Source organism: Lissotriton vulgaris, chromosome 8 (assembly GCF_964263255.1).
Source record: "Lissotriton vulgaris chromosome 8, aLisVul1.2, whole genome shotgun sequence".
NCBI classification, from domain to species: Eukaryota; Metazoa; Chordata; class Amphibia; order Caudata; family Salamandridae; genus Lissotriton; species Lissotriton vulgaris.
In genome coordinates this window covers 359014585-359042445 of record NC_141696.1, presented here as the reverse complement: position 1 = coordinate 359042445, position 27861 = coordinate 359014585, and the positions used below count along the sequence as shown (strand labels likewise).

Sequence of the window (27861 nt, the reverse complement as noted above, 5' to 3'; positions counted from 1 at the left end):
GGCGGGTGCTTTGGTCCCGACACCTCAGGATTCAGGCCTGGATCCGGGACGTCGCCAGTGGACCTTACGACCCCTCCGCTGGTGCCGTCCCCAAGGGTGTCTTCCCCGACACCGTCCCTAGACGACGACGTCCCTGGTTCTGGTCCAGCGCCGGACCGGTGCCACCCGGCGTCGTCTTCGATGCCGATCGGTGAGTCATTCATCGACGACCCGGCTCCAACAATTTTCCCTGACTATCAGGAGATGGATGACAAGGAGAACTGGGAGGGGTCTGAGGACCCTCTGGCACTGCAGTGCCAGTTGAGCCAGTACTGGGCAGATGAGCTGGGGGAGGCCAGTGGTCTTGACACTTCACCCGACACTGGATTTGTCTCCCCTCCTACCGTGGGTACGGAGGAGGGGGCTGCTTACAGCATGGTGTTGACTAGGGCAGCCAAGGACTTGGCTCTTGAGCTCCCTGTCGCGGCCGTGAGGACTAACCTCCTCACTGAGGTGCTCAAACCGCAGGCAAGCTCCTCGGAGCCTCTCCTGCCGTTTAACGAAGCCCTCACTGACGTTCTGGTGGGAACCTGGTCCAAGCCCTCTACGGGCATTCCTGTAGATCGGAACGTGGCCTGACGCCACCGCCCGGCTCCAGGCGACCCCAGCTTCCTGTCCGTTCACCCCACCCCCGAGAGCCTGGTGATCCAGGCCTCTACAGACCGCATTCCAGACCGCTCCTCCAAATCGGGAGTCCAAAAGGTAGATCAGTTTGGGAGGAAACTATTCTCCTCCCTGAGTTTGGGGTTGCGGTCTGTCAACACCGCCTGCCTTTTGGGCCGTTACACCCACTCTCTGTGGGCTACGGTTGCGGAAGTGCTGCTGCAGTGCCCGGTGGAGGTCCAGGCAAAGCTTACCCAAGCCCTAGCGGAGGGACTGGATGCAGCACGCTATTCGATACAGTATGGACTTGATACCACGGACTCGTTGGGTAGGGCGGTTGCAACGACAGTGGCGGTTTGCCGCCACGCCTGGCTGAAGTCTGCCTACTTTTCGGGGGATGTCCAGGCCACCCTTATGGACATGCTTTTGATGGCGGTCGCCTCTTTGGTGCCAAGGCGGACAGTGTTTTGGAGTGTTTCAAGTCCTTGTGCCTCGGCCAACGCCAGCAAACCTCTGCTTTTCGCCCCTTTTGTGGCCAAGGAAGGGGCGCTCCCACATGTCCAGCTAGCCACAGGCCGCAGAACAAACCTCAACGCGGACATGGTAACCGCTGTGGCGGTGCCGGCGAACAATGGCAAGGTCAGTCCACATCCGCCCCCGCAGCGTCTGCCTCAAAGTCCTGGAGATTGGATGGTAGCGTTGGACTTGCAGGACGCATATTTCCATATTCCCGTCCTGCCTGCCCACCGTCGTTACCTGCGGTTCACGTTAGCACTTTCAGTTTACCGTGCTCCCCTTTGGCCTTACCAGCGCCCCTCGGGTGTTCACGAAAGTGATGGCGGTGGTCGCAGCTCATCTGCGCAGATCAGGGGTCTCAGTCTTCCCCTATCTCAACGACTGGTTGTTGAAGGCGGGCTCGCCCCAGGCAGTCATCCACCACCTCCAGACTACGACTGACCTCCTGCACCTGCTGGGGTTCTCTATCAATGTGCCGAAGTTACACCTGTGCCCCTCTCCGAAGCTCCCCTTCATCGGAACGGTTCTGGACTCGGCGCAGTTTTGGGTTTATTCTCCCGAAAAGCGGGTTTGGGATATTCAGGCTCTGATTCCGATCTTTCAGCCTTTATCCTGAGTCTGTCAGGTTGACGCTGCGGCTTCTGGGGCTGATGGCCTCCAGCATCCTTCTGGTGCATCACGCTAGGTGGCGGATGCGGGCTCTGCAGTGGGACCTGAAGTTTCAGTGGGCCCAGCATCAGGACAACCTGTCCGACCACGTCCGGATCTCAGAGGGCACTGCGAGACAGTTGGAGAAGAGGCTCATGGACTGCGATTGGGTCTGCAGCAGATCCCTCTCCCTACCCCAACCGGAGCACGTACTTTTGACGGATGCATCCCTCCGGGGCAGGGGGGGCCACATGGGAGGGCAGAGATCAGAGGCCTCTGGTCTCCGGCGGAGTCCCGGCTCCACATCAACCTTGTGGAGCTGCTGGCAATCCGGCTTGCACTGAAAGCATTCCTTCCCTCTGTCCGGGTGTGTGTAGTGCAGGTGTTCACGGACAACACCACCGCCATGTGGTACTGCAACAAACAGAGCAAGTGGGGTCGTGGACCTTTTGTCAGGAGGCTCTGCGCCTCTGGCAATGGCTGGAACACCAGGGCGTCACCCTGGTGGTTTAACACCTGGCAGGTTGACTGACTCAGCCGCCGGTGCATGATGGATCATGAATGGCGTCTTAACTCGGACGTGGCGCAAGGCCTCTTTCAGCAGTCGGGAGAGCCTTAGTTAGATCTATTCGTCACAGAAAATGCGCTATGTCATCATTTCTGCGCGTTGGAATTTCCAAGGCAGCCCTCGCTCGGTGACGCTATTTGTCACTAGTGGATCTGCGGTCTGTTGTACGCTCTTCCGCCTATACCACTTCTGCCCAGAGTGCTGAAGAAGATCCGGCGCGACCGGGCCCAAGTCATCCTTGTGTCTCCGGACTGCGCACAAAGGCACTGGTATCCCGAGCCACTCAGCATGTCAGTCGATCCCCCGATTCATCTACCTCTTCAGGAGGACCTTCTGACGCAGCAGCAGGGGACGGTCCTCCACCCGAACCTGTCCAGTCTCCACCTACATGCGTGGAGATTGAGCGGTGGCAGTTGAGGCCATTTGACTTGCTTCCTGAAGTCTGTGATGTGATTGTGGCAGCCAGGTGTTCCTCCACAAAGTCGGTATACGCCTGCAGGTGGAACAAATTTGTGGCATGGTGCACAGCAAAGGCTGTTGATCCCCTTTCTGCCCCTCGTTCTGAAGTTCTTCTCTTCCTTCTTTCTCTTGCCCAGCAGGGCTCTGCTCTGGGCACTATCAAGGGCTACCTTTCTGCCCTTTCGGCCTTCCTAAGGCTGCCTGATCAACCTTATTTATTTATTTATTTTTGAGATTTATACAGCGCGTACAATTGCCCGTAGACGTCTCGGCGCTAGAAACTTTGAATGTATTCCCGAGGTTAGGCCGGTAACTATTCTTGATCAAACAGCCAGGTCTTTATCTTTCTGCGGAAATGCATCAGGGATGGGCTGTCTTTGATGGAAGCTGGCAGGGAGTTCCATAACCTGGGAGCTGCCACAAGGAAGCTTCTATTGCCCCAGTTAACTGTTTTTGTTCGTGGTATTTGAAGGATTTTAAGGTTGTTAGATCAGAGCGATCTTATGGAGTACTGGTATCTGAGATGGGATTTCAGGAAATGTGGACCACAGTTGTGCAGTGCTTTATAGTGTATGCACAGCGCTTTAAACTTGATCCTGTTTCGAATCTTGAGCCAATGCAGGTCTCTTATAGTCTCAGAGATTGGTGAGAACTTTGGGATTCCAGACAAGAGGCGGGCTGCAGCATTCTGGATGGTCTGCATTTTGTTGGTCACTCTTGCTTGGGCGTTGATGAATAAGCCGTTACAATAGTCAAGAGATGACAGCACGAGGGCGCTTACCAGCGTCTTACCTGCTGAGGTTGGTAGAAACGGCATGATTTTCTTGATCAGCCTAAGTTTGTGATGGGCTGTTGCTGCTATTTTATTTGAGTGGGCCATGAAATTTAATTTATTGTCAAAAATCACCCCCAGATTTCTGACGGTGATGGCTGGTGTAGGTGGTGTTCCGTGCGTTGGGGGCCACCAGGTGTTTGACCATCCGGGGGAGAGATGTCCAAATATGACGACCTCCGTTTTTTCAGCATTTAACTTTAGGTAGTTAGAGGCCATCCACTCACTGATCGCCCGCATGCCCTCTTGGAAGTTTTCAGCTACCTTGTCTCCATTCCCGTTGATGGCCAACACAAGCTGGGTGTCATCCGCGTACGAGGTAAGGCTCATCCCATAGCCCTTGATGACAGAGGCCAGGTCCGACACGTAGATATTGAATAGTGTCGGACTAAGGGATGAGCCTTGGGGAACCCCACATGGTAGTGACAGCTTGTGCGATTGGAAGGGCCCCAGTGTGACCACCTGTGATCTACCGGCCAAGAAGGAGGCAAGCAGATTTCTAGCCATGTGGCGGATGCCCAGGTTTTCAGCATGGTCGACCAGGATCTTGTGGTCGACCGTGTCGAAGGCCGCCGACAGATCGAGCAGTACGAGTATTGCTGTACCTCCCTGGTCCCGGATCACTCTTATGTCCTCTGTAGCTTTTATTAAGACAGTTTCGGTTCCGTGGAACTTGCGGAAACCAAATTGGGTGTTGTCCAGTAGTTGATGTTTTTCTATGAACTCTGAGAGTTGTGAGTTCATAGCCTTTTCCACTACCTTGGCTAAAAAGGGGAGACTGGCTATGGGGCGGTAGTTTTTTGGTTGGTCCTTGTCCAGATTAGCTTTCTTAAGTAGGGGTTTGACCAAGGTGTTTTTAAGGGAGTCTGGGTATATCCCAGTTCTGAACATTGTGTTTCAGATTGATACAATTTCAGGGGAGAGATAGTCCATGATCGGACGAATGACTTTTAGAGGGCAAGGATCTAATGCTGAGCCTGATTTGATTGTGGCCGTTATTTCCTTGATTTGTGTTTCTCCAAGGTCTAAGAACTGAGAAAGTTCGATATTGTTAGTCCCGTTGTTAGATGTGGGGGGGCTGATTACTGTTTTTGTGGAGAATGCTTGATATATATCATTCACCTTTGTGGAAAAGAAGTCAGCCAGAGAATCACAAAAGACTTGGGATTGTGGAGGATTCAGGTCCGGTGTGTTTCCCGCTAAAACCTTAGTTATCTCAAAAAGTTTTTTACTTGAGTTTTTAGCGGAATTGATTTGTTCCGTGAAATAGGATTTTTTTGTCTCGACTATAAGGGCTTTGTATTGTCCGAGTGCTTCCTTATAGCTGGTCTTGCTTTCAGCGCTGTAGGATCTGCGCCAATGTCTCTCCCTGTTTCTACAGAATTGCCTCTTAATACTGAGCTCCTCTGTAAACCATGGGGCTGATGGCGTTGCTCTATTTCTAGAGAATTTTTTAGTTGGGGCTAAGGATTGGGTGGCGGTACCTATCCACTCCTGAAATTGTCGTGTGGCCAAGTTTGGATCAAATGTTGAGTCAGGACAAGTTTTTTCAAGTAGGCTCGTTAGCTCAGCGTGATCGATGTCCTTCCAAACTTTAATATTTTGTGGTTTCGGTACAGAGTGGGGTCTGAGTCTATTTAATGTGACTGATGTTTTTATTAAAATGGTCAAGTGGTCGGTCCATGGCATTGGTAAGGTATCTATTATATTAATGCCTTGCATATTAGTAAAAATGCCATCTAGCGTGTGACCGGCTATATGGGTGGGGGTGGTTACCAGTTGCCGCAGACTCATGGTGTGCATGTCTGATATCAAGGAATGGGTATCTTTGTCAGCTGCATTCTCAAGATGGAAGTTCAAGTCGCCCAATAATATAAATGAGTCTTCCAGCGCTGGAGCCTCTAGTATTGCACCCAGATTTGCTAGAAAGTTGGTGCGAGAGCCTGGTGGTCGATATAGGAGGATGCCTTTAAAATGAAACGATGGGGTGAGTTTCAGATCGAAAAGAAGGGCTTCGCAGGAGGTGGAGTGGATGTGAGATATTCTGACCGTTATGTGGTCGCGGGCGATGATGGCTAGTCCTCCTCCGCGGTGCCCCACTCTATCTAGGCGATAGGCGTTATAGGCTGGGGGGGTCGCAACTGCCATGTCAGGATCAGATGCTCCATCCGTCCATGTCTCCGTGAGAAAGAGACAATCAAGGTTGTTGTTGATAATAAGATCGTGTATTTCTTGCCGGTGCTTGACAAGGGATCGTGCATTGATTAGTGCAGCGGTGATGTCGGAAGACATAGATGCAGTGACAGCATGCGTTTTGATTTTTTCATTCGTTATCTGCAGCTTCACGTTGCAGTGAGGACATGTAAATTTTGTGGTATCTGACCATGAGTGTGGATTATATTGAGCGCAGTCGGTGTTAGGCGTGCGCAGTGCCATCAATGTGGATTTGGGGTAGATGTGGGGAGCCTGTCGCGGAGATTGATCAGAGGTTCTGGCCCTTGGCCCGGTCTCGGCACGGATGAGCACAGACGAGCTTGCCTTATGCGCGCCTTCGGCGCGCATTCGTCGCACCCGCTGCGCTCGTCCGCTGCGCTTCCGGAACATGCACATATTTGTAGGGAGGGAGCAATGCAAGAGGCGTGGCCTCAAAGTGGGCGTATCCCAGTCAGGGAGAGGGGAATGAAGTTGGCGGGAAAACAGCATTTTTGCCCTTACCAGTGCTCGTTTTTCAGCAGGAAAGGGTGCCTGCACACTGCAGTGATGTGACAGGGAAGGTGAGTGATTTTAAAAGCAAAGTGAAATTTTACAGTTTTAAAACAAAGTTATGCTCAGTTTTCCTTGCTACTCCCGGCTGTGCCTCAGGAGGGTTCAAAAGTAACCTTCTTTGTTCAAGTCCCCTATAGTAACTCGTTTTCTGAAGGGCATCACACACATGCTTCCACCTGTTCCCTTTGTGATGCCTCAGTGGGACTTGAACCTGGTTCTTACTTTCCTGATGTGCGCTCCCTTTGAGCCACTTCATTCTTGTCCTCTCCGTCCTCTCACCTTGAAGACAGCTTTCCTGGTTGCCATCACCTCTGCTAGGAGAGTGAGTGAGCTCCAGGCTCTATCTTGCAAACCCCCTTTCCTGTCTGTGCATCCGGACAAAGTGGTGTTGCGTACAAAACCATCTTTCCTGCCCAAGGTAGTCTCTGCTTTTCACATCGGGCAGTCCATCACATTGCCCTCCTTCTTCCCGCCTCCGCATCCCTCAAAGGATGAAGAGCGGCTCCATCGTCTGGACCCAAAACGTGCGCTTTCATTCTATGTGGTACTTCTGTAACCAATGGGGTTAACCCAGTATCCCTTATGAACCTGGGCAGCAAACCAATATTATCAACAGTTGGTTCATACGGGTGCAACGTATTTCTTTCACTATCTCAGTGATATCTGTAACATTCAATTGACACTTTACTAAATAAAGGTATTTCAACAAAAGATTCTTCCTAAAAGACACTTTCTTAAACAGAATCCAAACCATCTATATCTTCATGTAACGTTTTATGAATTGTATTCATTCATGTATGCTTCAAATATTCATCATTTACAAATGGGACATAAAAAGAGGATTTATGATGGCCTATATTCTCCAATATTCAACTGTATACTGCCTTTGACAGAGCTGATTCCCTCAGTTCCCTCACCACCAGATGCCCTTAGGCTGTTTCCCTTGTCCCACACAGTCCTGAGGAAGACCCGCCTTGACGCCAAAAAGGGCGCTTCCAGAGGGTCGAAACTTCGACGTACAATATATTGAACCTATAATGGCAAAATCCTGTATTGAATATTGACAAAGGCAGTATACAGTTGAATATTGGAGAATGTAGGCCATGATAAATCCTCTTTTTATGTCCCATTTGTAAATAATACCTGTATATTTTGTTTGCCACACTTGCGCCGTGAGCACAGAGCACTAAATGTCACGAATTGCACTGATTGTTCACCTTTCAGCCTTTTGTAAATGATGAATATTTGAAGCATACATGAATGAATACAATTCATAAAACGTTACATGAAGATATAGATGGTTTGGATTCTGTTTTTTAAGAAAGTGTCTTTTAGGAAGAATCTTTCGTTGAAATACCTTCATTTAGTAAAGTGTCAATTGAATGTTACAGATATCACTGAGATAGTGAAAGAAAAACGTTGCACCCGTATGAACCAACTGTTAATAATATTCATTCTATGTGGATCGCACACACCAGTTCTGGGTGGATGACCAACTCTTTGTTGATTACGTGGGTGTGAAGAAGGGACGGGCGGTGCATAAACGGACCATCTCTCGGTGGGTCGTCTTATGCATCAAGGCGTGCTACTCCTTGGCTAGAAAGGAGCCTCCAGTTGGGCTGAGGGCCCATTCCACTCTGGCCACGGCGGCTACTACTGCCCTGGGTCGGGGGAGTCCCCCCTGCAGGACATTTGCCAGGCGGCTACGTGGGCCTCGCTGCACACCTTTGCGAGGCACTACTGCCTGGACAGTCAAGTCCGGAGGGATGGCTTCTTTGGCCGTTCTGTCCTCCAGGACTTTCTGGTGTGAGTATTGGTTCGCAGACCTACCACCGGGGTTGGTATTGCTGGGGTATCTATTCTAAGGTAAGGAATCTAATACTAACCTGTTTCTTTCAGATGAACAAGTTACTTACCTTCGGTAACGATATATCTGTAAGAAACAGTAGTTGGTATTAGATTCCTTACCGCCCCACCCATCCTCCCCGTTCTGTGAACTGATACCTAGGGTTAAGGTCATCCCCTTTCAGGGCCCTAGTTTCTTGGCACCAGTGTTGGTTCTAGCATGGCTCTGCGTATCTGGCGCGGAAAAGCTGTGTCTAAGAACTGACGTCAGCGCGCATGAGCGGCGTCTAAGTACTCCGACGACAGACGCGGAGCCAGAGACGACGCCTAACGACGCACAGGGGTATTGCTACGCAAAAATTTCCGGATCCAGTCTGACGCCTGGGGATATTCTAAGGTAAGGAATTGTAGAGTTCTTAATTCCTATTCTTTGTGACATGAAATATTCAACATGGTGGACATAAGAAGGATGCCGATCTTAGAAAGCATTTCAAATTGTTTCAAGTTGAATGATTCAAATCTCAGGAATCTGAAGAGTGCAAGAATTATGTTGTGTAAAAAAAAATATGACTTTTTAATTTTATTAATGTGGCTGACAATAACTGTTTGCAAATTTTCATCATTTTGCAAGGTTGTGAAGCACTTACAGAATGGGAATACCTACCACCAGTTGGCCCTCGCCCTCTGAAAGGATTTGTAGGCTTAAAAAATGCTGGTGCCACCTGTTACATGAACTCTGTAATTCAACAGTTGTACATGATTCCATCCATCAGGAATGGTATTTTAGCGATTGAAGGAACAGGAAGTGATGTTGATGATGACATGTCTGGAGACGAGAAACAGGACAATGAGGTAACTTTGCAGAAAATTCTTTTTTTTTTTACCATTCGTGCATTTATGCAATAGACAAATCTATTAAAGTATTCCTTGTACCAACATTGTAAAGATTTTCCAGATATGCATTGACTTAAAAGAGGTGCACATTTTTTGGGGGGGGGCATAATTAATTAATTAATTAATTGCAAGTTTATATAGCGCTAGGATCGACTCCCGGAGGAGTATCTCCGCGCTTCGACCGCTGCGAAACCCTTCCTGGCTTCCCTGAGAGATGGTCCCTTAATGGGTATCTCCAGGGTGAGACCAGGCATCCCCGGCGGTCTGGTGGGGCCGTTAGTGCAGATGAGGCAAGCTTATGCCCAGAGTTGCCGAGTGTGATCGCTGATCAGAGTGGGCACCGAGGCGAGAGAATTATCAAGTCCGCTGACCCTGGTCCAGAAACCTGCCGCGTCGGGAATCGAACCCTGGTCCCGGGCCGTCCTCTGCTCTCGGGTCTGCCGCCTCTAACCAGTGAGCCACACTACTGCACACCTAGAATCGTCCAAAGGTAAGAGTTCATAACAATCACTCTAGCATCTTGATTCACTTGAAAATGATGGGATTAAAACTTACACCAGTAAGAAAAAAATATCTTATCCCTACTCTCTTCCCCCTTTCCTGCTGTCGCTTAGGCAGAGAGCAGATCAACCTTGGACTATATATATATATATATATATATATATATATATATATCTATATCCATGTCGTCTCTTCCCTTTTAGTTGCGCCGCAGGGTTCATGTGTTTGGTGTTGAGTCTCTGAGGGTGGCATAAATACATGCTGCAGCCCTTAGAGACCCTCTTTGGTCACAATGCCCTTGGTATCACTGGTACCTTTTTTACAAGGGGCTTATATGTAAGCCAGAGGTGTGCTAATTGTGGAAACAAAGGTACAGTTTTGGGAAAGAACACAGGCACTTGGAACCTGATTAGCAGGGACCCACTGGAAATTCAGTCTAACTTACATTCAGAATCACGCAACAAGTGGGGGGTAACCTTGCTAAAAGTAGCACTTTCCATATATATATATATATTTAATATATTATATATATATATTATTTTTTGAAGTTCCAATTCCTCACAAAGAGAAATACCGCACTCCCGGGGTGACTTCAACTTTCTTTATTTAGCTCACGGTGACCACACAAACAGCAGACTCGTTTATGCAGAAGTGCCTTTGTCAATGTTACCGGCACATTGAAAACGCCATGCTTTTGACCGCAAAACAGGGTGATGAACATTGAAGGATGGCAGGCGCACCCTTGTAAATGCGGCGGACATTTTATAATAGATAAATATTTAACCGAACCAGGTCTGCAACACAGTACAAAAAGCAGTTCATATATCAAAACTTACATAAGTTGAATAAATGCATGATTTAATTAACCCAAACAAAATAATTGTACCTAAATTATCCACAAATCAAATTTGTGCACTTAATATGTTTGTAGACCTGACAAGACACTGTCATAAAGCCGTGGATCGGCTATTATCCTTCTATGGCCACATTTCATCAGAAAGTCTAAATTTACATGTCAAAAACACCTAATTTTTTCACCTTTGTTGCCCGTTGATCCTCTCTTTGGAGCACGTCATAAATTCATAGATTGTCATGCAATCCAAATAGTTTGTGATTAACTTGTGGCAGCTAAAATGTACATTATTCCTCACCCCAACACCCTAAAATTACAAATTATACTGTATCCATTAATTCATCCAACGATTCAGCACAGAGTGCAAAGCCCGACAAATGAATCAATGATTGTAACTGAACTACAAGGCAATAAAGTGCAAATTCTACAGAATGCAAAGTGCAGAGTGCTGCAAAATCCTAAATTTAAGGTGTTAACCTAATAATCAACTTGATGGTAGTTTGTAATGCTTATTTTCTGTTGGTTAACATTATTGTATTCAATATCAGATATCTAACTGTAATCTTATTGGCCTATATGGACAGACAGTTCTTCTCCGCAGTTAAGACCTCTCGGATGTTTCGTGAGGAGGTCAATTATGTACCGGGATTCTAATCTCCGTAACTGCTTCAGTCTGTCTCCCCCGCGTACATTTAGAGGAACATGGTCCGGACCATAAAATTGTAGTTTACTGTGGTCACTGCCATGTTTTATCGGCAAAGTGACGCGCAACTGGGTATGCCTGGTAGATCTTATCAATTGCCCGCATGTGCTCTAACACCCTGATCTTAACTGGGTGAACTGTGCTCCCTATATAGCGGAGTCCGCATGGGCATACCAGGCAATATACCACGTATGGAGTACTGCATGTGATGAACCTTTTGATCTTTTTGTTAGTCTCAATCTCTGGAATCGTATATGTCAATGTCCTCCTGCTGTTCGCGCAGGCCTTGCATTTGCTGCAAGGGTAGAAACCCATCATTTGTTTAGGAGTACTTAACCTTTCCGGTGGTTTGTCCAAGTGACTCCTCACTAGGACATCCCTAAGAGACCTAGCTTTTTTGAAGGTCACCAGAGGATGTGGTGAAATGTCCTCACCAATGATGCTGTCAGTTAAAAGAATAGGCCAATGCTTTTTAAGCATTCTTTTTAGGTGATTGGCCTCTGCCGAATAGGGAGTTACCATCCGGAACTTCCCTTTACAATCTGTAGCCTTGTCCTTATCCATCAGTAATTGAGTCCTTGGAATGTTTCTTACTTTTTGTAATGTGTCTAGTAGGACCATGTGATCATAGCCCCTACCTTTGAACCTGGCCATGCTTGCTGCTGCCGCCTTCTCAAACTCACCCTCTTTTGAGCAATTTCTTTTTAGCCTCAATAGTTCCCTGTAGGGGATACTTTGGAGGAGTTTGCATGGATGGCTACTTCTGGCAAACAATATAGAGTTGCCAGCAGTAGGTTTGCGGTACAGGGTGGTCTGCAGAATTCCTTCCTCAACATAGACCCTCAGGTCCAGGTAGTCCACTGCCACTGGACTCACTGTGCCCGAGAATCTAAGTTTAATCCATTTCTGTTGAGGAGATCGATATATTGATTAGCAGAGTCTACAGTTCCCTGCCAGATGATACACAGGTCATCGATGTATCGATACCACCTAATCACCCGACCTGTGGCAGTGTCCCTATGGTAGGTTTTGGGCACCCGCTCCTCCCACCAGCCAACGAACAAGTTCGCATAGCTGGGGGCAAAGCAGGTGCCCATTGCCGTACCCGTGAGCTGTCGGTAGTGTTGTTCCTCGAATAAAAAGATGTTATATGTCAGGCAAAATTCAATAAATTCAACAAGCATGGCATTATGTTGTGAGTACCGCAATTGGCGTTTCCCCAGATAAAAATTCACTGCTTTCACTCCATCCTCATGTGCAATGCAGGTATAGAGGCTAGTGTTGTCAAGGACTATGAATAGATAGCTGGGATCCCATTCTACACTCATGATTTTGTTTAAAAAATCTTTTGTGTCCCTGATGTAGGAATCCAATTGCACCACCCAAGTAAACAAAAAGTAATCAACAAACATAGATAAATGTTCAGTCAGTCCATTTAAAGGAGAAACAATTGATCTCCCCGGAGGATTTATATGTTCCTTATGCAGCTTGGGGAGTGGTAGAACGTAGGGATAACAGGGCTTGAACTGCGTAAAAACAAATGCTCATCTGATCCCAGCATCTGTCTGTTGTACCATTTGGCAATCAAATCATCATATGCCTTGATACTGTTCTCATATGTTTTACATGTGATCTTTTGCTAACAGTCAGTATTGAGTTGTTTTTCTGCCCCCATACAATAAGCCTCCCTAGTTTGTAAAACCACATTCCCCCCCCCTTGTCCGAGGGTTTTATGATGATAGTTCGATCCTGCATAAGTTCTTGCACTGCACGCTTTTACTCATTTGTTAAATTCTGTGGACAGATCTTCTGCTTCATTTTCATATGAAATTTGAGGAGATCGTTAGTCATGGCTTCTGAGAATATATCGATGGCATCCCATGACATGGGAGGATTGAACAGAGATTTTGCTTTAAATGGGCTCTCTTCTCGAATTCGTTCAATGCCCACTTTAACCACTCTTTCCGTCATGTTGCAATAGGGTTCTTGCGTGTTATTTTCAGTTCCTGATCGTAGATCCTCAAGAAGTTTGATTGTTTGCAAGTCACTTCCACTAAGGGAGTCTGTAGCAGTCAACCTCCTCGTTGTTACCCTGTTTTCCTTCAGATTAGATCTTGTCTTAAAATATTTGTGGAGTTTTAATTTTCGCACAAAATTAAATAAGTCAATGCGGGTCTGTGTGTACTCCAGCTGATTACTCGGGCAAAATGTGAGTCCCAGAGTGAGTACCTTCCTTTCCACATCTATAAGGATTCTTTTTGTCAGGTTGACTGCTGTTAATGTAGACGCCTCTATTGCCTGTGTACATTCCTCTTTGATTCACCCAACCTGTGGTTTTGCCCAGTCCTCTTCCTGTTGGCACCGCCTCTACGGGTTTTCCTGCGTCTCCTTCCGGGGGTTTGTTTTTTCCTCCCCGTAGCCATGACTGGCGAATGATAATGATTTTGAATTCGTAGTGAAAAGGAGTAGGGCCTGAGGGCGGTACTCCTTCCCACTGATGTACCCGGCAGCTCGTCGCTTGACTCCTTTTCGGTTGCCTCAGATTCCGATGTTTCCACTCTCTGTATTACCTGTTTGAATCGTTGGCTGAGTTCTCTTCGTGGACCATCAAACTTGCGGGCGAAGGTCAATACCCTTCCCTGTGAGTAATCTTTCTCATCACGAGAGAACTTTTCTTGTTTGCTCAGTTTTATTTTGTTCTCATACTTTAATAGTCGCGCTTTCATTAAGCCCATCAGTTCTTCCAATTGTTTAGTGTCAGTGACCTCCTTCGCCAATTCACCTTCCAGATCCTTGATTTCTTGCAACGCCTTGTCCCGATCACTCCAGGCATATTTAACCAGTATTTGTAATGTTCCATGGCAGTACTGAGCTGTGTGTTCTACCCAGTCAGTCAACAGTTGTGGGTCAGGATTTTCATAAGAGGGCACAGTATAAACCTGCAGTTCTCTTGGAACACGATGTTCATCAATATAACTTTGCAGACTTGTTGCCTCCCACCATTTTCGAGTTTCTCGCTCATAGAGACGCTCTAATTTGGATATATATATATATATATATATATATATATATATATATATATATATATATATATATATATATATATATATATATATAGTATCTGTATATTATCGAGTTTGATTCTTGTTATATGACCATGAACTTGATGTTTAGCTATATGCAGTGTGCAATATCATACCAAGTCCAAGTGGAATTAATAGTAATTTTTGAAGAGTATGAAATGATACTTTTTAAATGTATTTTACCTTCATATGACAGTGCTTTGTCACTATATTTGGTTTTTATGAGATCTTTATTGCGATTTCTTAAATATGAACCGTGAGTGTAGAATTATGTCTATACCACATAGTATGATGGTTGACACTGAACAGGATTGAACTGCTTCACACTGCATTTTAGTATGTCTTCCATGCCTTTTACACGTGATTTGTTTAATTGGTAGCACTTGCACTTTAAATTCATGGCTCTCACACCACTACGCTGTCATGTGATCAAGGCCTTACGGGGCAGAAACGTTATGGCGGCAGCACTGAAATAAAGAAACCAGAGGGAACATACAGAGCAAGGAGATCGGAGTTATTGATGTGTGTGTATATATATATATATATATATATATATATATATATATTAGTGCAGGTGAAGTTTTCTTTATTTCAAATAGGTGCAGCAACAACAACTGGCATGACACGTTTCAGCCTCAACGGAGGCCTTGATCATATATATATATATATATATATATATTTCATATATTCCATATATTCCATATGACGTTGCTCCCAGTAATGAAGGCGCCACACTCGAGCGCGTTGAATTCCTTTTAATTGCAGGGCTTGCAGAGTTTCTAACACAGGTTTCAGCTTGTACTTTCGCCAGCAATCCAAACGCGTTTCGGGAGTCCGTCTCCCTTTCTCAACGGTTTCGGCTTTCACGGAGGTGAGGAAAGAGTGTCTTACATCACACTTGTGATGGGTATTTAAGTCCCGCCCCAGTGGGCGTGTATGCACTTTGCATTCTGGTATTCATAGTTCAATAATTTTAAAGTAAATGCCGCAGTATTCTCCATATATATAGATATAGATATGTTGTGAAACAAATGCTTGATGTGTGATCAAGGCAGTAATGCTGAAACACGTTACAGTGGAATAAATCCAAGCTCAAATCCAACGGTGTGTTGTCTTACCTGGCGTCGATCTCCGATTCATATGGGGTAATTGGAACTAGTTTTCTATAGATAGATAGTTAGATGCCGACTACTATAACAATATTTGCTCTGGGAATGTTTACCATCTTAGTTTTTGTAGCTCATATTTAGAGTAACGTTCCCAGCATAAGTGTCTTTGAAGAGATCAGACTCAGGCTGGATGACGGCGGCAGTGCAGTGCTGGTCCTGTTAGACCTTTCAGCGGCTTTCGACACTGTAAACCACCAAATCTTATTGAATAGGCTTGATGATATTGGGGTGAAGGACAAAGCCCTTGCTTTCTTAAAATCATTTCTGTCAGATCGAATTCAGTTTGTCGCAGCTGACTATTTTAAATCCCCTTCCTTTTCCCTCCCTTTTGGTGTCCACAGTGCTCGTCTCATGGCACGACGCTTTTTAATAATTATATGGCCCCTTTAGCCAAACTTATTAGATCTTTTGGGTTCTCTGCAGTTACTTGTGCAGATGCTACCCAACTAGTGGTTTCAGTATCATCGAATCCTACAGAGACGGCAAAGCATTTTCAAATCTGCATGTTGTAGGTTGGAAAATGGATGGCCCAAAATTGCTTAAAATTGAATACAGACAAAACCGAGGTATTGCTCTATGGAAAACACCTCTCTTTTTGGTCCCAAGATTGGTGGCCACCTGAACCTGGCCAACTTCCCTCTCCAGTTACAAAGGTAAAGAACCTAAGAGGTTTTTTTTTTGACAGTCAACTGACCTTTGAAGGGCACGTAAATGCAATCATGTCTGCTTCATTTTTGTCCCATGAAGCTACTAAGAAAGATCCTCCCCTTTATTCAGAATGATCTGAAAAAAGTTATTTCTGCGTTGGTACTTTCAAAAATAGACTATGCAAATTCTCTATTCACAAACATTAGAAAGAAAACTCTCAACAAGCTACAGATCCTACAAAATTCAGCTTCTCGCCTTCTACTAGGCATACCTAAAAGAGAATCCTTTTCAGCTGCCCTTCTGTTTCTCCTCTGGTTACCCATTGAGAAGAGTATACGTTTTAAGGCCCTGTGTATTGCTGTATTGCTTTCAGGGACTTTCATGGGGAAGGACTTACATTTTTTAAGCTTAGTTTTTGCTGGTACATCCCGCCAAGATCCCTTCGCTCGGAATCAACATTTAATAACATTGACCATAGAGCACAGTGGGCGGGAGAAGCTTCATAGGCAGCACTTCCCGTCTTTGGAGTAGCCTCCCCTTACTTTTAAACAAGCATTTGCAATGCAATAGGTCTGGCATTTATGAGAGTCTTAGCTATTGGCATTGTAAATGGCAATGCCTTTTATTTACGTGTTGGTTTTCAAAACATAAATGAAAGGCATTGTAATTTACAATGCCAATAGCTTAAACTCTCGCAAATGCGAGACCTAGTGCATTGCAAATGCTTGTTAAGGGTCATGCAGGATTTAATGTCCAGATCCTCGTACACGTTCCCCAGTCTGATGCAGCCCATATTTGTCCATTCTTTGAAAAGAAGTAGTTTTGAAAACTCTCAAGATCACCATTCAGGGAAATTCTTTATCTGCACATGCTGTGCTGGGTAGGGATTTTGAGGAGAGGAGGTTCGTCTTAAGGGCTCTGTTGTGTTGGTTAAATCTAATCACCCGTTATTGTCAGACGCACTGCTAAGAGGAAAGAGTTTCCTTTTTATTGACTGTAAAATTAAAAATATATCCGTTTGGTATCACAAAAGCTTTCGTTGGATCTCTGTTCTCAAACATGCACACTCGCCCCCCTTGGTGGGTAGATGTTAAACGCTCCACTCAGCAGTCGCTGTTATTTAGTTTGTCTTGTGAGTGACGGCTGATTCTCTGAGAACTGTGGCAGTATATTCCGGCAGTCTCGCCATCACTCTCACTCGCTCTAACACACTCACTTTTTTTTCCCAAGTATGGAACCCTCGGCTGCTCTTGCGCGCATTCTTCTGCACCCTCTTGCATGGGTTTGCTTTGCCTCCCACGCTTTATTTATGTTTGTTGATCGCTCGTCTCTTCAGGTCATTCACAAAGGCGCATTTCTCTCCCATGGAGGGGAGTGGCCAGCACTTCACTCGGCGGTGTGAGCCAGTTACTGTTGTCATGAGAATGAAGGCTGACCGAGCCTTGAAGACTTTTTTTGTCATTCTTACGTATTTTCTTTTTCAATTGTATTCTTTTATTCTTTTTTTTATTTTTATTCTCCTTTTCCTACCGTTTTACTCTGTTACTCTCTCCTTCACACTCTATTACTCTTTCTTACTGTGTCCTTCCCACTTTTTCTTTTACATTTTTTCCTACTCTGGCCTCCCTGCACTTGCTATTTTCCTTTCTTGTTGTCCTTCCCACTCTTTCTATTACTCTGTTACTTCACCCTTCCTGCTCATTCTATGATTTTCTTTCTCCACCCTTCCCACTCTTTCTATTGTTTTTTCTACCTCTCTCCTTCCCTCTCTGACTCTCTTTCCCTGCCGGTCTTTCTCTCTTGCTCCATCTTTCTCTTGCTTGCTCTCCCACACAGGCAACGTCCTTGGCAGGAGAGATGTGTGTATGCTGCTTTGCTTTAGCCATTGCCTTGCTCGTTGAGTCCTGTGAGGAGGGCGGGTGTGCCTCGCGCCCAGCCGCCCTCTTGAATTGGAGAGAGTGGAGACTTCCACGAGTCCCATATCTTGCATGTGCAGATCGCTATCAGAAGTAGTGGTGTTCCTTCCGCCCTGGGTAGCGTGCCCCGCACATCCAGTGGAAAGTGCACTACACAGCCACACTCATTAGTGGCCAAAGCTATGTCAAAGGATGTCTCTCTCCTTTGGGCTGCACAAAGACCCCAATAAAAATAAGCGATTATCACGTAATGTGATGTTTTTGCATGTTTGTTTCACCTAAAGCGCCACAATGTAGCCTGCAGGCCCGAGTATGGGTTAACATGGGGCCACCACTCTGTGCGCTCTACAGAGAGGCCAAGGATTGAATATGCATGCAGTCTGAGCACCTTTATCATCTAGTCTCAGACACTGTGAAAAACTCTTTGCTTTCAGCCCAAATCCCCCCCACCCCTCACCCCCCCACTCTGGAACTCTCTGTGATGACCAACCTTGAAGTACCTTGATCTCACCCAGACGTCTAGAGTTGACTCCGCTCTTTCTAAGCACTATACACAAGTCGAATGCTGCATAAACAAGTGCTTCAAAGTCCTTGGTAAAGCTGTAGCATTTGAAATTGTTGCCACATCAACTTTATCTGTAGGCACCTTTCTAGTTCCTCTGATCTTTAGGGCCAGAGTGGATATTTAGGGATGTGCCTGTCACTTAGATTGCTTTTACCATTTTGTTGCATGTTTAAACTCCGAAGACTGAAACATACATTAAACCAGGTGGATAATTGTAGGTAAGGGAAATCCTTTAAAGGGAGTCATTTTCTCTCCGGATTTCCCTTCTCTTTTTGAAACACAGGTGCAGCAACATGCGCCCTCGGATTGCCAGTGTGCTGTGCCTCTCTGCTTCACAGCTCTTGTGAAGAACCTTCTTATCTGCTTGTTAAATAAACAAGCAGATAAGAAAAGTCTTCAACAGGCGTGAAGCACAAACAGACCATCTGTTTTCATTCAGGCTCTTGTATTTGCGTCGGGGCTGAGTGGAAACAGATGTGCTTGTCACGGGCGGCATCACAAAACTGCAAGGGCGGTAACAGAAATGACGTCCAGCAAATGGTAAATGAGAAAACAACATAAATCACGACGCAAGCGAATCAGAATCAATTCGGACACAGGGGTGTGGATTGAAGTCACCTTATTGATCCACTTTACTTAAGCTCTCGTAGGCGAGGAGCGCATGCGCTCCAACGCCAGGCCGAGACCTAAAAAGGAAACTGACCTCCTTGTCTTCAGGAAAAAACTAAAAACATGGCTCTACAAACTATAAGTAGTCCTTTCAGCCTCGGCCAGCCCCGTTAGTAAGCTTGCACACCTATACACTCATGGGTAGTAGTGCGCATTTTTTAAAATCATTATTTCGTTTCAAGAGACACTGCCTCTCCAATCACACCTTTTCCCAGGCTCAGTAGTATGCATAGTAGGGTGGGGATGGTACTCGCCTCACATGTAAGAGACCACTATTCCATACTTAGTATTACAAGTACTAGCCTCCCCACTGATACTTCTCCCCAGGGAAATAAGCATATATTTTAGGATGTTGAAATGGATTGGCCTGCCCCCTAACATCTCTCTCCAGCATAACGCAGATATACAGTAGTATGTTGGGAAACATTTTGTTCTATACTAACACCGGACTCCAGGACAACTTGGGTATACAGTACAGTGTAGTGAACCAGTGGCCTCTGTGTTCACACCCCTCCTTAGAATAACAGCGATATGCAGTGCTGTCTGGGAAGGGAATCACTTTTCAGCCAACTCATCTCTTCTCAGACTGTCTAATGCATTAAAATTCTGCGTGGTATAGTGTGGGGAAAGACTGGCCTCTCCTGTGACCTGTCTCTTGGATAATGCTTGTGCAAATTAGGGTTTGAAATGTGACTTACCTTTCCAGTCGCGGCTCTCCCCACTATAACAGATGTACAAGATAAGTATAGAGTTGAAATTACCTTTACACTCAAACATCTGACTTGCTTAACAACTATAGAAACCATGATATGAAAACTCACTACCCTCTCCGGTAAGACATCTTCCCAGAGTAACATATGTACGAAGTAGGCTGTGGGTACAAAATATTCTCTTTGCACATACCTTTCTTTATACTGATGAATGTTCATAGTGGGGTTTAAAATGGAGTATCCTCTCTATTCAGAATGGTTTCTTGGACAACGTGTGTCTATTTTTCATTTTGGAGACATACTTACCTCTGTTTCAAACACCTCGCAATGGCAACATCCATACAGAACAAGGTGTGCCAAGCAGCTGATAGCAGTGAGTATAAACATGCATTTCCTTCTGTGCCAAGACCTTTATCTTGGCCAAGACCTTTATCTTTTATAATATTTCCCTGTACTACAGCATGCAACACCACACTTGCATCACAAGTAACAATACCTGCATAGCAAAATAATTGGTTTCTCCATTGCCAAGTCTCTGTAGGATAAAAGATGTACGTAGTACCAATGATATACCTATACATGTAGTAGCATATACACAGTCCCTGAACATGGAAGTGCAGGTTTTACTGAATATTGCAAGAGTATAATAAACATGAAAAGTATGAGTATTAAGAAAACAATCCAAAGTAACTTTCAAGATTTTTTATTACAACAAAACAATTTAATAACAATACAAAACTACATTAACAAACTATATAAACAACTATAACACAAAGAAAACAAAAACTTTTAAATACAAAACTTTTTTTCTGTTCTGATGCTCATAAACAGCTACTAGCTTTTCTCTTTATCAGCCTATTGGATTTTGACATTGGTAGCATCTCTTTTACAGTCTGCTAGCCACCTTAGCCTGCAAACAACCAAACCAGTCTCTTTCAGCTCCAGATAAATTAACTTTTGCTGAGCACAACTCGGAGACGTCCTTCTCCCCCATAGCACCAAGGACAATCTGAGCTATCTCTGGGCTCTGCAGCCAATCACATCACAGCTTTTCTCCAACCATGTAATAAAAATGTTAAATATTGGTTCACCTTGGCCATTTTTTTCTTCTTCTCCCATACAATCTCGCAAGACCATGGCCACTCGTAACCATGTGGGTCTTGCGAGTGGCTCGTGAGCTCAAACGAATCTCATAAATATTAACCATACACTCATAACAGTACTTAACTCTCGCACACTTTTTCTCAAAAAGAAGTATACCACAATATGCAGTAAAACTAATGGAGTGTATGGAGAACACATCCACTCCGTTTTACTATTTGCAAGCCCGCAAGAGACCAACAAAATCGTAAAAATTTGTTAAAAACAACTGTGAGAAAGTGCCATCTCAATTGGTATGCCACCACTTTTTTCTGAACTGCTGATGTGCTTTGACTGAGTGTGCCCTGGGTTCCTGCCAACCAGGTACCCAGGGCCTGTGTTCCTTCCCTAAAACTGTACTAAAACCCCAATTGGCCTCTAGTGCCACCTGTCAGCCCCTAGTAAATGGTACCCTAGGTACCCAGGGCATGGTGACCAGAGAAGACCCCTGAGGGCTGCAGCACTTATTGTGCCACCCTAAGGGGCCCTGTACCCTGGCACCTGCACACTGCCTTTGCAGGCTGAGTGCCTAAGTGCAGAACTAAACCAAGAGTCTACATGGCACACATCCCTGTGTGCCATGCCCACAGAACCCACTGCCCTGGTATACTTCGGTCACCCCTCTAACTGGGTGCCCTATGTCAGAGGTGTGGGCACAGGTGCATGAGCCCTGTGCCCCTATAGTACCCAGGGCCATTCCTGGGCACTGTAAGTGCAGTGATGCCATTAAGAGTATATGGTGCTGGGAGGTTGTCATTACGAACTCTACAGCACCATAATGGCTACACTAAAGACTGACAAGTTTGGTACCAAACTTCTCAGCACATTAAACCCGCACTGATGCCAGTGTGGGTTTTAATGTAAAATGCACCAGAGGGCATCTTAGAGATGCCCTCTGAAATCCTAACCTACAATCCACGTCTGGGCTGAGTAGCTGCAGAGGCTACCACGCAGCAGACCTGTTGCCTGACCCCGAGGTGGAGAGCCCCCCGCACTCCTGGGCCTGCAACAATGCACATCCTGGGCGAGATGCTAGGTCTCCTCCCCCAGGATGGGCAGGCGGAAGCTTCAAAGGCATGCCGCCTCTGTGAGCTTCTCCAGACCATTTGCTGTAGCCAGCAACTGTCCCCCACCAGTTCTAACCCCCACTCTGGCGGGAAAAACTGCGTCAGGAAGGGGGGGGTGCCAGCCTGTGCCAACCCCACCCCTCAGGTGGGGGAGACGAGGTGAAGCACTTCCCCGGGCTCCGGCCATCTTGTAGATAGGGAGCCCTGCCCAATCCCAGCTAGGCTCCTTCCCCCCCCTCCCACAAGAGAGGAGCAGACTAGGGGGTGTACTCACCCCTGGACAGGGACCCATTGCTCCCTGTCCTTGCCCTACCTGTAACGCCTCTACATGTAGTTTTTAGGATCTCCCTGAACCTTCCTTCCTCAGATCCCAATACGAAAAGAAGAAAGAAGATCAAGAAGACGATCCGCTGTTCAGCTGCTAACCATAGGACGACAACAAGTGACTTGGCCCCAGCCCTACCGGCCTCTCAATCCTAGAACCTGCTTGTGCCTAATCCCGCCGACTCCGGCAGACAGCAACCTTGGGACACCCGGAAGACCTGCCTGCCTTGACCCTCTTAAAGACTGGGACTCCCATCAGCAGAGGCTTTGCTGCAACAACCCACCTGGTGCCAACCAGGAAGCTCCGGACCAGCCCACTCTGCACCCGCCGAGCCCGGGCCAGGCCCAACCGAACCAAGACCACGAGGATATCCCCCCTGGTGACTGGGACCCGAATTCCAGTGCCCAAAGACCCTCCTCGACGGACCAGCCGACGCCTCAGACTCAGGGGCCACCCCAACCGCGACCAGCCGAGGGTAAGCTTTTCCGACACCCAAAGACATCCCTGCACCCGGTGCCCTACAGCCTCCTGTGCCTACCTTTGGGGTACCTACCTGTGCTCCAAGATCCCAACTTACCTCTCGAAGTGCTGGTCGCCCCTGGAGAGTCTCCGTCCCCGAGCCTGCATCCTTTGACCTTTCCCATTGGATAACATTGAGAGCCCTATGGCTCAAGAGCACCCTGCACCCAGCCACCTGAGTGCCACTGACTGTGCCACCTTTGTCCTATCCTACTTTCCCCCTTGCCCTGAGCAAGTGACCAGGAGCCCAGCTCCCACAGCTGCGTGGACTGCTAGCCAGCAGCTACTAACCAGAGGCCCCCTTTCCCTCATTGGATATCATTGGGCCTACCTACCTCTGCACCCGGCTGGCCCTGCGCTGCTGGGGCGGAACCGACTGTACTTACCTGACCCTGGGGTACCCCTTAGTCTATACCCGGAACCTTAACTTCACCATCCAACTACTCACCTGGAAACCAGTAATTCACTTACCTGCCATTGGATTACATTGACCCATTTTGACTCGAAAATAAGTGTGAAGTTTTAGAACTGCAAATATTCATATAAAATCAGCCGAAGTCCGAATTCCGAAGTGCTCACCTGCAAGCAGGCGAGAAGCCAGTACTGTACCTTGCAGCCCAGTACTGAACCGGAAAAGTAATCCTTACTGGGTTTATTAGTAATCTGTATTTTCTCCATAGGAACCCATTGTATGCTTTTCTATGAAATTTCTTCTTAGTGCCTACTTTTGAAAACTTGAAATATTCTTTAAAAATCATATGAAATACTGAAACGCAATTACCTACCTGTTTTGAGTTTAGACCCCGCTGCTGGCCCTAGAAGCCCAGTACTGGATTACAAAAGTAACCTGATCATACTTTACCTGCAACCTGAATTTTCTCCCATTGAATAACATTGCCAGATTGTCAATGAAATGTTTTTAAGTGTGAACTTTTAAAACCGCTTTATATTCATGAAAATTCACCACAGTAACTAAAACTTTTTTGCTAATCTGATTTCAGCTTAGACCCCAGGACTGAATCTAGGATCTAGCCTTGGAACCACTAAAGTAATATGTACTGTAATCAACTGTACTTTTATGGTAACCATCCATTGAGCTCAATGCTAAAGTGTGTCTAGACTTGAGTTGCCTTCAGCAACTCCTGTACCTATTGTGTTCACCAACTTTATTGCTTCCTTGCAAGGTAATTACATAAGAGTTCTCATATCTAGCAAAGTATATTTTTATGCCTGTTCTAAAAATAAAACAACTATATCTTTGGATATAAACACCATTGGCCTGGAGTTCAGTCTTTGTGTGTGTGAAATCCTTTACTGACTGAGTGTGCACAACAAATGCTTTGCACTGCCCTCTGGTACTGCCTTACTGCTCGACCAAGCTACCACTTTTGAGAGTAAGGTCAGTCCTGACTTTAACCTCTGTTATACCTTTGGGGTTTGTCGACTCTATACACACTGTACTTCATTATTGTCCAGTATATATAGAGCCACTTTCTCACAACAACATGTTTATTTTCTTCATAGTAGTTATCCCTTTGACACCTTATTTTATATATTCGGGGATACAGCGTGAAGTTCTGCTGCTCCCCTTATATAGCTTGTTTATTTCATTTATAAAACACCTCCAATTTTTCACACAAAAGAGTAATGGCAGCCATTTTCTTTCTAACATTTTAACAGCTATCCAATGAGAGCGCTCACAAGAGCCTCTTCCTCCCTCAAGAGCGTGAAGGCTCACAGAACAAACAGGCCTCTCGACCAATCACAAGGTTCCATTTTTGAACTCGTGAGACTCTAGCGAGCCCAATTGCCAAAATATATATTTTTTAAATGATCCTTAATTTCGCAAAAACTGATTTACAGCAAATCACAAAAACTGCAATCTACAAACCAAGAAAAAGACTGTGCCTCGGCACTCCTAATGTCCCTATTTTAGTCTTAGCCAGTGAGCAAAAATCCTCAAAATAGTCCTTAAACTACTCACAAACATATAACAATCTCAGTAAATCATTACACGTAATTTCTTTGATCATTACAAAAAAAATTTAATTGTTCGATATCAGTGCTTCACTTAACAATCAGAGATCATATTTCAATGATTAAATATATCAGTCCAGCATAGTAACAAAAGTAGTATTTGAACAGATGGAAATCATGTTCCTGATGTTTCCTCTGTGTCAAGAGATGATGGCAGCCGACACGTGTTTCGTTAATTACTGTAACTTCTTCAAGGCCTAAGTTCTCCCGCTATTCTACATGAGTTTGTCCATGATTTCCATCTGTTCAAATACTACTAAATATTAGTTTTCTAGGCCCTAAGCCAGAAAGCTCAGTTATGCTAATGACTGCATTGCAGGAAAACATAAGATCTGTAAAGCTAGTTTTCGTTGTTTAAACAGCATGTGCTGCTCCCTGGCCTCCGTTTCATGCTTGCTCTTGCAGAAGGCGTTATGATTACAGTTAAGCCTCTACCTCATGTTCGCACATCAGGTAACTCAGGCTGTCATAACTAGACTTTAATATGAAAAGTAGAGTCAGGTTTTTGTATGGTCATTGCAGGCTCCACTGTATGTGTAAAGTAAATAAAGAGCTACTTGAAATATTTTGTTCGAGGCATATGAGCTGCAGATTACACACTATGCATAGATGGCCACCTAGTGTTGGGCCCGGATGTTTGCAGTTTGTTTTGTTGTAGAAAAGTCTTTGGGAGTCACGGGATAGGTGACTCCTCCTTAGGATGATACTGCGCATGGGCATCAGCTCCATCCCCAGATTGTTTTTTTCCGCCACCGGGCTCGGATGTGTTTCCAGCGCTCCATGTTGGAACCGATTTCATTCATCGTGCAATCCTCACCAAATTACAAAACTTAGTTCAAGACCTTTCCAGTCGACGCTACTCTTCAGAACATCAAGGATCTCTATTCCGGTTGTCGTTGAAGGCCCTCAGGCCTACCTAGGCCTCGACTCCAGCTCATGGAAAGGACGCCATTTAAGAAGTGTCCTCAGTGTGGGTCGAAGTTTCCCCACACCGACCTTCACGAGATGTGTAACCTCTGTCTCTCTCCGGAGCCCGAGGCGAAAGACTGTTCAGCTTGTGCCTCTTTCCGCTCCAAAAAGACTATCCGGGACCGAAGAGCGAGGAGAACAATGGCTCAAAGATCTTCAGCTCCGATTCTGGACGACATCTACGAGGAGGGCATCAACGTCCCAGAACAGCACGACGTCGAACAGCTCCGAAGCAAAAGATTCCGAAGTAGAGGACATCATTCCAGCGCAGCGGGTCGTAAGTAAGACCGCCGACCCCTCCTCGACACTGAAGGCCCCATTCACACCCTCGCCCTCGAGCTCGGGTGCACACCGTCAAACTGCTTCCACTGCCCCACCTTTTTGCCTGGCTAAGAAGCTAACCAAGCCTTCAGGTGACCTTCACACGGTCCCGGCGCACACATACCGACACCGAAAAAGACAACGGCCCGACATCCAAACCATCGGCACTGAAGCACACCACTACACCTTCGGCACCGAAGCACACCACTACCCCTTCGGCACCGAAACCCAGGCCGGAACCAAGCAAAACCCGCTTCGGATTCCAAAACACCACCGGAACCGGGAAAAAAAATAATCATCGATCCGAAAAAGTAATCGTATCCATAAACCATACTGGAACCAAAAAAATACTCGGAACAGAAAAAAGCTGCGGAGCCGAAAAAGACATCTGCCTCTCCGGTGAAAGACATTGCCAAGAAACCAAAACAAGCCATATCGGTGCACAAGACTTCCTCTGCACCAAAAGATAAATCCCCTGAAGTGGATTTACCCTATCCAGACCCCGCTCAAAAGACTCTGGCCAAGGACCCAATCACTGAACACCTAGTTTTGGCTCCAAAAAAGCGACCACTGGACACACCAGCTCCGCATTCAAAGAAGAAGGACATGGCTACCTCTCCCTTAAGATTGCCTTCCCCTTCTCTTTCACCTGTACCATCACCACCACCTCTTATACCACAGCATTCCCCAGCATCCCCTATTACACCACACAGGGATGATAGCTCTGATGATATGGGGGGGGTAACATACCGGATCCAACCACGCCCACAGGATCCCCAGACCCGTGGGACAATTATACCACCCCAGATGTCCCAAATTTCCCACAGGATGACATATACCCCTCAAGGCTTTCCCCACCAGAAGACACTATGGGCTTTAATGAATTAATTCACAGGGCTGCACATTATCATGGGGTAGACATTTATACAGACCCTGTTGAGGAAGACTTCCTGATGGATACATTCGATAATGCACAAAGATCTTCATCCATTTTACCCATGCTTAAAGGAGTGATCAAGCATGCCCCTGAAGTCTTCAAGGACCCAGTCAGAACTCTGGTCATTAACCCTCGGGTAGAGAAAAAATATAAAGCTGCCCCCTCAGACCCACCATATATTAAAGGCCCAGTACCACTAGACTCACTTGTAGTTTCCAACGCACGCAAGAGAGAAAACTCACAAACATGGGGTGAGGCTGCAACACCGGATAAGGAGTCTAAGCTACTTGACGCATCAGGCAAAAGAACAGCGTCTCAAGCAGCAAACATGTGGCGTATCGCCAATACATAGGCACTGCTAGCCAGATACGACAGGGCACATTACGATGAGCTAAAGTCATTAATGAGGCACCTCCCTGACAAGTACAAGGATAGAGTAAACAAGCTCATCCAAGAGGGAAAAAACATCACAAACACCTCGATTCTGTGTGCCCTAGATGCAGCAGACACAGCCTCTAGGGCAGTTAACACCAGCGTTTTGCTACGCAGACACGCCTGG

The 27861-nt window shown here is 46.1% G+C and overlaps 1 protein-coding gene across 4 annotated transcripts in view; it reads left to right on the top strand.

Annotated features, from left to right (window-relative positions):
• USP9X (ubiquitin specific peptidase 9 X-linked) overlaps positions 1 to 27861 on the top strand; it is a 1749911-nt gene that overhangs the window by 1295995 nt on the left and 426055 nt on the right. For all 4 annotated transcript variants that reach the window (XM_086934127.1, XM_086934125.1, XM_086934124.1 and 1 more), the window contains one exon: positions 8908 to 9128. In XM_086934127.1, coding sequence (XP_086790253.1) covers positions 8908 to 9128 — 221 coding nt within the window. The remainder of the gene's footprint in view (positions 1 to 8907; positions 9129 to 27861) is intronic.